Source organism: Homalodisca vitripennis, chromosome X (assembly GCF_021130785.1).
Source record: "Homalodisca vitripennis isolate AUS2020 chromosome X, UT_GWSS_2.1, whole genome shotgun sequence".
In the NCBI taxonomy this organism is placed as follows: domain Eukaryota; kingdom Metazoa; phylum Arthropoda; class Insecta; order Hemiptera; family Cicadellidae; genus Homalodisca; species Homalodisca vitripennis.
Genome location: NC_060215.1, coordinates 161,256,377 through 161,268,767, shown reverse-complemented (window position 1 = coordinate 161,268,767; position 12,391 = coordinate 161,256,377). Strand labels below are relative to the sequence as shown.

Genomic DNA, 12,391 nt, shown 5'->3' with positions numbered 1-12,391 from the left:
GCAATATCTAAAATGAACTTTGGAATAAAGAAAATATTTTATAAATTTAAATGTAAGAGTTCCTTCTCTAACTGCCTTTAAACCATGGCCATTCCATTATAATGAAGTATATTTATTTTTAAGTGCTTAGTTTATATGAACCATGAACTCAGGGTGAAAATATCACAGATATTTAAAACAGCTTCCTTTTCTATATCTCCGCTTTTTAATAAAGTTGACCTGTATTTGTCTCATTGACCTCTTAAGTTTTCTTTTCTAAAATCTTCATTGTCAGGACGAAATGAGTGGTATATTGAGAGATGAGATATGATGTTATAAACTAAACTACCACAGAACTACAAAGTACTTAACCCATAAAAAAGTTTGATCTTATAGCACGCAAGGCCGATGTGAGGTAAGGGATGAATAAAGTTGGTCCATTAGATGAGGATGACAAAACCTCGGAAATTGCAAATGGCCTCCTTTACCCTGCAGTAAGTTAATCAAAATGAATCCTGGTTCTGTCTTACTTTCCACCTACGTTCTTTTGAGATATTAATCTTCAAATCATAGAAGTTCAATTTTGTAATTAGTCTAACAACTCTCTCAAATAGTAAACTTTAAAAAATATATATTTTAAAAATACAAATGATCAATGTTTTATTGATTTTTAGACGCCATGGATATAAAAAATTGGATTTATTTTCTATTTTATGGCTCTCAAACTAGGAACCCTCACTAGCACCCTTCTCACATTCCAATGCCCAAGTGGCACGCCGCAATGTTACTCAAAGATATTCCCCGGAGCCCTCACTATTAAACCCCTGACCTACATCCCGGGGCGAGCGCGTTTATTGAAGGCTCTAATGTTTGTTTAAAGAACATTAAGGGCGCGCTACTTGTATGTATTGACAGTCTTGTATATTATCGAGTATGAGATCGGTAATTAATTGAATTAATTATCATGATTTGTGATTGAGAGAATGTATTGGAACTTTTATGCACCAGAGGGATTTTTATTTTGTTCCTTCCTTTTAAGTCACAAAGGTTGTAAAAACTTTGAACTTAGTGAAATATTTACACTTTTATAATAAAAACAAGACGTTTGTTAAGTACGATTTTGTTTAGTGCATTCTCACGCTCTTCATCTCTCTGGTTATGTAAAATGATGTATTTTCTCTGCTCGTGAGGAATAAGATAGAGTTCAACATTTATCGCTTCAATAACTTTACTTTTCTCAAGGTATGCTTTTTTTATTTAAGTAAAATATTTTAGATTTATAGGAATGAATTTTACCTTCATGAAACAAAACCGATGGACGTTAACTTAATATTTATAAGTCAAACCCGTAATAAACCGTTTCTACAAGGCATTTCGGAATCAAGTTTTGAAATTTTTACTAATATGAGGTTAGATGTTTAGTTGATTTTTTCAATACCTCCTTAAGCCAAATACATTTATATTAAAATACTGTACCGTGTTTGTTATATCATTTATCAATTGATCAACGATATTCAAACATAGAATGGGGTACGATATTCTGGTGAAAGGGGTAATTATCAAGATATTTAACCTCACATGTTAAATCTTCCTACTTGGGAAATACATGTAATAAAAGCGAAACACTAATTATTAAAACTGAAGTACACTAAGCTGGTCACAATAGCTCTGCATTGAACTATCGTTAGCCTCTTGAATTGTTTATTGATGTAATACAGTTTTTATGTGAAAGAACGTTATTGCAAGGGCAATCGTGAATGGCGACCGTCACGTTAGAACAAGATGGCGACAAGTAAATTACAGTGGGTCTTTTTTATCGCCCTTCTATATGATATTCTCAAAACAATACTGAGACTCCGCTTTGGTGTACTAGAAATGTTTAATCTGTTCTATTCTCTAGATTCGCTTGTAAGTTTATATTTTAGAATCGGTTAAGCAAAGCGGCATAATTTGGACTGACGGCTGACTAAATGCATGTTTTAGAGATAGTTTGCATAGAGCCGACATACATAACATGTTTGTAGTGATTCCTGACTTATGCATGTCACAATGCTCTGGTATATGTATATATATATATGTGTGTGTGTGTGTGTGTGTGTGTGTGTGTGTGTGTGTGTGTGTGTGTGTGTGTGTGTGTGTGTGTGTGTGTGTGTGTGTGTGTGTGTGTGTGTGAGCGCGCGCGCGAGTTGTAAAGGTACTCATATATAGTCGTAATTACGAATATGTTTTCGGATTATCGTGGTTTTGTGTTCTGGTGGTTATGATCGTATCTGTAAACACAATTCCCTATTATGAATATTATACCCCACATCGCAAAATCCTAATAACTTGTGCACTGTATATAATTATGTGACTTTACATATAGTTAAACAAATTGACCTACATATTATTCGCACAACAAGATCAAACGTATAAAAGTGAAATGCAATGCTTTAATATGCACTTAAACAGTACTTATACTATTTAAAAAGATCGGTAGGCCTATAGTGTCACGTAAACTTTAAAATACTGCTACTGATTGATGTAGAAACTAAAAGCAAGTATGATTTTCATGAAGTTTAATTCTACAATAGAATCTTATTGTAATAAAATTCATATCTGAATCATTCTTGTTAAAATTAGATAATTACTAATTTCATAGCCATAATTTGTAATGCATGGTCTTCAAGGTATAGAGGTTTCTGTAAAGTAAGAAAGCAAATTTCAATGCTTAAGTACGGCAGAATCATAAGATATGCTTAAGATATAAAAAACAAATGGACAGATGCACGAACGAAGAAAGATATTACGTGAATTTCGTTTCAATACAATTTTTTGCTTGTATTTTCTGTATACTATCATATCATGAAGATGTGCCTACCTCTCTTGAAACACCCTAAGTATATCAACTGATAAAATATATTTAAAATTAATTTTATATTGATTTTTTTATTCATTACGTTTAGATTTTATTTACGCGTAAACTCTAGTTTTCGTGCAAAACCATTAAAAACCATCTTCTGATAACATTTAATTACTTTCCTACTGGTCTGATACGGTAGCTAGCAATTATACCTGGTGAGTTTTATAAAGTGATCCAATAGCTAACTTTTTAATTACACAACTTAGCACCACAATTTAAATTTGGAACTTGCTCAATTTTAAGTTTTACTCAGGAATACATTTTCAAATTTTTTTAAGATGGCCTCCATTTTCCAATATGGCGGCCAACTTTACAATCTTTTGGAACACCGCGTATTTTATTCTACTTTAAAAAATAAGACATTTTTGCTCTTGGGAGTTTTTCAATATATCTAATGGTTCAGGAGCTACGTGGACTGGAAGTTTTCATTATCAGTGGCATGAACTCTTAAAGCACGTTTAATCAATGTTACTTTTATGTGTTTTTAGTGTGTTGTTATGTGTATAGTTTGTATTTGTTTTGATATTAGACATATTTTACGCCGATTAATCATTTTGCTTTGATATTCATTTAACTTTTCGACTAAATGTTTAGTAAAAAAAGATTTGAGATAAAAAATGATTTCAGAAGCAGCGACTTAGATAGATCACAGTTAAACAAACACATTAAAAGAATACATATTTTATTGAACACATTTAAAAATTATTATTTTAATAGCAAAACCAAAACAAAGGACCAGTTCTAATAGCTTAGTAACTTTACAAGTTCAAATGAAATGTTCGAAGTGCCGCCCTTCTGTCTCAATTCACTTTCTAAATCGTGGCAAATGCACTCTTTGTACCCTGATTAAACCGTCTTCGCCAATTTAGCTGCACTCGTTGCGTATCCTTTTCACGCATGTCTTCGTGAGTTGTAGGGGGCGTGCGGTACACCTTATCCTTTACGGATCCCCACAGAAAGAATCCAAAGGAGAAAGGTCAGGTGATCGAGGAGGCCACACTACCTAATGGTTCGGACTTTTTCGAATGGCGGCCATCGTCAAAAAATTTGAAAGTGCATTCCTGAGTGAAACTTAAAATTGAGCAAGTTCCAAATTTAAAGTGTGGTGCTTAAGTCGTGTAATTAAAAAGTTAGCTATTGGATCACTTTAAAAAAAACTCACCCGATATATTTCAATACTAAAACCATCAAACAATAGTCGACTGTACTGATATCGAGCGTTATCAATTTTTACGAGCGTATCTGTCTTTTACGATTTATGTCTAAGGAACTTTTATCAATGGTTACGCTAATTAGCCAAAAAACAATGGAAAATCTGTGCGCTTGATATCAAAACTGTCACGGGATATGGTTTTATTTCATATAACTGATTATGATGACTATATAAGACAAAATACTTCTGATTAAATTCTCAGTCTTGGACGATACTCTGAAGATATAGCCTACATCACGTAAGGTAAGTAGTTATGTTGTATAATTTATTTTGTCATACGGAAATTTAATTTGCAATTCTATAGCAATATTTATTTAATATTTCATCTGAACCTATACAGTTTGCTAATAATTTCTTGGATAATCAACAACTAATTTGATGGTAAAAGCATTCTGACACTATAATCAAGTATTGCACTTCCCAATATGAATTTTACGTTTAGTGTAATTAATAGTATATTTTTTATAAATTATTTACTGAAGATGGAAAGAAATTAAATGTCAGCGTTATTATAGTTTATTGCTTTATAGGAACGAACATTTCTTATTGAGTTAAATAAATGTAAAATTTCAAATAAATTATAAATTCAAGAATAACGAAGAAGAAAATTAATGGATAGTATGTTATTGTATTTTATTTACTTGAATTCAATGAATCCCGTACAAAAGAATGTTAACCTAAATATGGTTTAGTAATTGCATTTACTTTTGTATTTGTAGACTATTATCTATTACAAATTGATACACGTAAATTGAGAATTTAGTTGTTTAACTGTTTAATTATATATAAGTTGTTGCAGGAAATGATGTTTAAGAAACTCATCTGTTTCTGCCTGCTAGTAACGATAGTTCGCACCGACTTAACGGTAAAAAGAATATATAATTTATTAAGTATTTAGTTATATATGCTTTTATTGGCCATTAATTTCAATGTAAATACATATTTAGCTTAAAGATATAATTTTATTAAGTATATCCGTAAATATATCCAAACGCTAGGATAAACAACTAAGAAAATGGAATTTTATGGGAATATATATTTCTTGATTTTCTATGTTATTACAATAATTTTTATGCCTTTTGACCATTAAATTTAGATAAAAATTTATTTTAGCCTTACATAAAAATAGATTAAATTACACCGACATAGAATATGACAATATGTCAAATTTAATTCACTAGAGAGTTCTTGTTAAAATACCAAGTAACGGAGACTCTTCAAAATATGAATTTAAGAAAATCAACAAATGATAAATTATTAGTTGACATATATATATATATATATATATATATATATATATATATATATATATATATATATATATAATATATATATATATATATATTTATATATATATATATATTATGTCAACTAATCATTTATCATTTGTTGAGGAGAAATTTATATATACGAACATATATATATATATATATATATATAATGTATAATATATGTGTAATCATAATATATATTGATCCCTTAAGTAACCTTTAAAAAACCACCAAATTAACAAAACATTCTATCTAGAATCATTGATATGAATTATAATGTTCGTCACATCCAAAAATCTTCTCATGGATCACAAGTGAGGCGACATTGATAAATAAGAGTTCAAAAGCTTGTCCTGAGTAATATTCTAACTACATATTTAGATTATATAACTGACTTTACGAACATTGTGTGTTTTAGAATGAAGTATTCGATCTAATAAAATGTATATCATTTCGATTATTACAAAATCCTCAGTAGTTTTAATACGTTGTTCTGTTTAATAGTCAATATCCATAGTGGAATGAAAATGGATCGGAAATTTGCAAGAGTCAAAATGAAACACAATTTCGTAGTTAAACCCTGTTTGAGATAACAAATTACTTTTAGATTGTTTTAAGTATATCTTATATTTAACAATGTATACCGTCGTTTGCATGTTACTAAATTATAACGCAACTATACTAACTTTGTAAAGTACAATGATACCAAATGTGCGAAATCCTGTTGCATAAACAAATCGATAATAAGCAACTGTAATTAAATAATTGTGTTTCAAATCACATCATTTATATTAATCCTTTTTGTTCAAAATAGAATTATGTATATTTAAAAAAGTCCTTCGTGTTATATAAAAAAGAGATAAATTTGTCACTATCACTTATATAATTTTAAAAATACTGCCCAGTTAGTATTATCAGTTTCAGCTGGGGTACCTTAATCGGCTACAATCAAACTTACCAACTAAAGCTTATATTATTACTATTTTGTTACCTCCACTCGATTAATATAATATAATTAGACGTATCAAGGTGTATGCAGAATTATGTGTTCACTTTAATATTTAATTACTGGGCTTTTGAAATTTTACTTTTGTACGAGTAAAGTCTGGTAATATTATTTTAAATGGCATTACCCATATATTAGAGACTTTTGAAAAAACACAAGGTTTTTACAGATTCTACAACCAATAATGTTTGATTTTGTTCAAAAATTTACAAAAAGGACTATAAGTGACAAAACATTTTTTAAATTGAGGTATTTAATAATAAACTATGATTCGTAGTGTCATGACAGTTTATAATAAAAATGTAAAAACCTTTGGAACTACACATTTGGCCGTTTTGTGTAAAACACTTGATAGTTTTAGTTACTTCTTTAACAAATGTAATTTATCTAGGTACCTCATAACAGTTCTGAGTACATCAATAAACTACTAAAATATCTGAATTACTGAAACAAAAGTATAACAATTCAGTAAGATTTGACAGTGTTAAAACAATTATTTTTTCTTAATTAATTGGAATTAGAATACATATAATAATTTTCTCATTTGATTTGTCTATTTTATCAGTTTACAAAAAGAAATGTTTTTAAGTAAATGTTAGGAAGGGCCATGTGGCCCTAATATTACCTCTGTACTCATGTACAAACAAAGAAATTATAATTATGTTTTCATAAGCTTGTAGCTGATATAGTGTCCACATTTATAAAAGTACATTTATTCAAAAATATAATCATTATATCAATAGTTATATTCATGTAAAACAAAGTAATAAAAGCACTCAAGCATACACTACCACATGTAGACTTGTGTAGCATGCACATACATCGAATGTAAAATACCTGTATCATTTTCAGGACGAAATCTCCAGCTCCATAGACACAACTCCCACAACATCCAACAGTGTGGCCCAAAATTTAGAAGAACTTAAGAAAGATGGAGCAGATCCTAAGCATAATGGAATTTCTCCTCGCTCCTCGGGCTCGCTTTTCGGACTTGGGATCGGTGCAAATCTCCTAGACGTGCATGCAGGTGCAGGTATAGGCCATGGCCGTGGAGGATATGGTGATATGGGCCAAGGGTTTGTTGGCAAACCTGCGGGAGGCCATTATCCACAACAACCCCGGTATCCACAATTCCCATGGTATCCACAACATCCACGGTACCCTGGATCCATGGAAACACGAATGGTCTTCTACCCAGATGACCCTCCGGATTATATACGCTTGTAGCCTATATTCCTCAAGGAACGTTCACCAGCGAGACCTCCAACGTGTTACCTTCCCCCTTGCACATACCTCGATTTCAGTTGTAGATCTCATTGACTAGATCTCCCTACATAATTCTTTGTTTAGCACTTCTCAAATATATTTTCACTAATAAAGCATTAAAAATATATAAAAAATTTCAGACTTTGTTTTCACTAGGCGTACCTAAAATGTTTACCCGCTTGAAGAACTTACATTTCAAACTTGTAATTTTGTTGATGAAGATTCATAATCCTTTGTTTCGTAATTTTTGTAAAGTCTTTTAAAAACAGGTAATAAAACATTTCTCCGTCTTTGGTCCAGGAGTATTTCTTACTTTTATTTTTGATTTTAGAATATAAAGCCGAATGTTTTATGCGCAAATTATAAGCGAACATTACTTTCATTGTATAATTGGTTACAAAAAGTATATTCAGTTCTTATTTTGATACAGAAAAATAAGCGTACGTGTTAAGATATACACTTAAATAATAAAAGTAAGGCAAATATATTTAAATGATAGTATTTAAGGTTGAGAGTCGTACTTTGTGTTATGAATGAAAGTTTAGAATAACGAGGGAGTGAACCAGATTGCAAACAATAAACGACTGACAGTTGTGTTAGAACTGTAATTACAGATCTCTCTCCTAGCTTTCCTATCTCCCACCCCACCCCTCCTACCAATACAATTACCTATACAGTTCAGAGGAATTAGTCAATTGTTTGCAAATATACTCTGCTTGTAAGATACACATTACTAACTTGGGCAACCATCTCCTTTCTCCTTCTCTCATACCTCACATATTTATAGATCTCTCCAAACTACGAGTGTATACGGTAAACTGTCAGGCCAATATCTTAGTTAGCATGACTTACAATTAGTAAATCAGTGTGGCATTAGTGAGTTTGCTTCAAATAATTACAGAAATCCTGTGGCTTATATGGCCTCGACTAGGCATAGCATCAATAAAAGACTAAAAAGCTTTTCCCCAATAAACATACATAATTTAGACCGATTAATAAAACAATATCACAACAACAAAATTATTAGGAATTGATGGGATTAGTATGAAACCCCCTTAATCTTGTCACAATCAAATCTTAAATCCACTAGATATTTAACAAACACCTCATGCAAAGCGTTGTCTTTTCGGATGGCTGTTTTGTTGTCAAGGTCAGCCCACTTTTAAAAAAGGGTAGTGAGTCGTAGATGTAAATTACTGTCCAGTCTCACTTTTGCTTTATATATACACAGTGAAAACGCCATGTATGTGTTGTATATGGACACAGGGAGAACAATATATATGTGATGTTTTTTGAGATAATGATATCGCCATGTATGTGCTATATATGGACACTGACAGGGGAGAGAACCATCTATGTGCAGTATATAGACACCGCTGGTCCCTATATTAGGTCTAGCAGGGTCATTATCATGTAATTATGGCGGTAGACCGCATGAGGGTATGCGCCGGGTTAATTGCCATGTAGTAACCACAACATTATAATAAAATAGATGAAAGAGGATATTTAATAACAGTTTTTTGTAAGAAAAAGAGTACATAAAGTATAAGGCTTTTATTTTAAATTAGAATTAGATAGCAGTAATTCCGAAAACTTGCCAGATATTTTGTTATAATAAAAATTATACAAACAAATGTTTCATGAACGAAACCACGGATGAACAAGCAATAAAAGCCGTTACAAATAGAATAGTAATATTTTGTCAGTAAATATGTATAAAAAAAGATAAGGGTGTACTAGGAACAGGTTAAAATAACCATTACATTATGTTGCGTGAGAATAAAAACTGTCACGGTTTTAAGAACAGTTTACATTTGTTAGAATCAGCCCTTATTCGATAGGAGTATTAAAATTACATAAAGTGTAAATATCATCATATCTAGTCGTGCAGTTAGTCTATATAGTACAAATTATTTAGAACATGTCTGGAAATTTAATATTAAATGAAAGCACAATTTGTAAATTAGTTATAAAATTAACTAAGAGAAAATTATGTGATCTAAATACGAATATTGAAAGTAGTACTATCTAAACGTAAATAGCGCATGCTGGATAAAACAGTACATCTAACGTTAAAATAAATTACCGAGAAACAGTGTGGGTTTGTAAAAGTTCCATAAATATTATTATATCTGAAGTCAATTTGTTATATGAAGAAAGAAAATGTAATATAATTAATTTTATATTGAGTAGATGTTCAAACCATATACAAATTCACATTTTAACGTACAATTTGGGTGAATTCCGTACATGGCGTTTTACATGCATGAAAATAAAACATATCGATGTCATGAAAACATACTTTTTGATTTTAATTTGAACAGTAGGTAGTATTGGGAATTTTGTACAGAAACGAAAAAAACCAAAATTAAAAAATATATTGAAACCACGCAAAATTTTTTTTAGAGAAAGACAATATACAATATATATTTTAAAATTTCAAAAAGGTTGTGCTATTAAAAAAGTACATTAAGAATTATCCTTTAAAGCTGATAATTTAAAGTACTTCATCAAACAAAATATTCCAATGCCACTGTTATAGGATTTACTAATTTTTGGTTTATATATATATATATATATATATATGTGTGTGTGTGTGTGTTGTGTGTGGTGTGTGTGTGTGTGTGTGTGTGTGTGTGTGTGTGTGTGTGTGTGTGTGTGTGTGTGTGTGTGTGTGTGTATACGCAATATGGTTTGCAGTAAACACATAAAAATGTACCGAATTATCCGTTTGTAAGGAAATATATTTACTATCAAGGGTAACGTAAAACCAAACGAAAACAAGATTTTCCACTCCTGATGTATAATTATCACATCCTCCCAGACGAGGTAATCCATATTCGTCTCAGTGACTGGGAGAAGTAATAAATGATCTTCAACAGAGTTACAGATAATGCACATATGATCAAACTTCCAATCCAAAAATATGATCTGGCTTAGCTATTTATTCGATGTTATAATTTCCATGGTCGTATAATATGATAAATTAACAACAGTCATATAATTAATTATACCGCGTATTTATACTTAAAAAAAGATACATTGGAATTAGTCTTCTGTAAACCAACGTATAAATTACAAACCCTACGTTCTTACTTATCAATTTAAATCACCATTCGAAATGCTGAAATAATACAAATACAGCTCAATGATTTTTCTCTAACGAAAGCCTTTGCCATCCCATAGATTAGTTTGAGAGCATTCGAACACATTTTTACTGACGAAATAAAAAACCCACTTAAAAATTGTGCATGAAATGTATTTGAAAAAATAGTTTCTATTGTAAGGATACACTTAAGGTATATTTGGTTTTTACTTTTTTTTTATTTTTACTGGTTATAATTTAATATTAAAATACTGAAAAATTATAGTTTTAAGTTGGCTTTCTTATAAGGTTTATTGTTGAGTTACTCATGTTTTAATCCAGTATATACATAAACATGCATAATGAAAATTATTGGATTTCATTAAAAAAACTTATGTTAAACATATAAATGTGGATATTAGAATTTTAGAGAGTTTCAAATTGAGCCTACTATTTCTTTTAATACAGTTACAATAGACATGGCCTACACCCTAAACAAGTCCAAATCACCTTAACCTAGAATATTTAAAATATTATGTTTAAAAGAATGTATATACAATATCATAATATAACTGACACGTGTGATATGGTAAAAAGATAAAATTTAGAAATATATTAGTTCTTTATAGCACCTGAGCTGTCAGAAACACAAATGTCTGTAGAGTCTGTGCGCCTTATCTAGTGTTCAATAAACCTTTTACAATAAAGGAATTGTTTGTAAACTGAATTAGGCTTAACAACTTTTGTAAACCTACTTAACTACAGTTGAGTAGTTGATAACAATTTAATCGCTTTTTTAAGTGGTGTAAGTCACCATCGTTTTAATTTTTTAGGAACAACAATTAATCATTTATTATAGTATTAGTTAAGAAAATACAAGTCTTTATTGTAATAAACTATAGTTTTAAGATTATTTTGATATGTCTGCAAAGTTTTTTTATGTTCATATAATTCAATTAATAAAAAAGAAAACTCTCAAAATATCGCCCATTTAAAAAGTTATATTTTTGTAAATAAAACTTGAAATATCATAATATAAACACTATTTATTACAAACCAATTGTAACTGAACAATAACTTTACAAAAATACATAAACATTGTTAAAAACAGTTACTGTACAGTGGCTCACGACGCTGGCAGAATATGGCTTAAAGGGAATCGGCCTAACCTTACATATGTATTTAAAAAATGTTTAAACCAGCTAAATTTTCAAAATTATTAATTAGGTTTATTTTATATGACGAAACTAGATATAATTTTAAAAATGTAATATGTAAAAATATTAAATCCTTATAAGATATTAATGATTGTCAATAAGATTAATAATAAAAACTTTCCATAGCCAGAACCAATTTATCAGTTTCTACGTGAAAAATACGAAATCTAGGATGTGGCAATATGCTCAGAAATACGCTTGCAAGAACAAGGAGTATAATCATACCACATGTACGAGTCATTAGTCTCTAGCTCAATACTACAAATGTTACTTACGTGTCTGTTACTCGTGCACATGTTGTTAGGGAGATACGTTTGCTGTAGGGTCTGAGCCTGTCGTTTATTAAACTGTAGATCAATACTACAAATGTTACTTACGTGTCTGTTACTCGTGCACATGTTGTTAGGGAGATACGTTTGCTGTAGGGTCTGAGCCTGTCGTTTATTAAACTG

The 12,391-nt window shown here is 30.3% G+C and overlaps 1 protein-coding gene across 1 annotated transcript; it reads left to right on the top strand.

Moving 5' to 3' along the window:
• Window positions 1–4,299: 4,299 nt before the first annotated feature.
• On the top strand, window positions 4,300–7,768 carry LOC124370063. The gene is made up of 3 exons (XM_046828382.1): window positions 4,300–4,337; window positions 4,894–4,959; window positions 7,224–7,768. The coding sequence occupies exons 2-3, from the start codon at window positions 4,897–4,899 to the stop codon at window positions 7,596–7,598; spliced, it is 438 nt and encodes a 145-aa protein (XP_046684338.1). The 5' UTR covers window positions 4,300–4,337; window positions 4,894–4,896; the 3' UTR covers window positions 7,599–7,768.
• The last annotated feature ends 4,623 nt before the right edge of the window (window positions 7,769–12,391 follow it).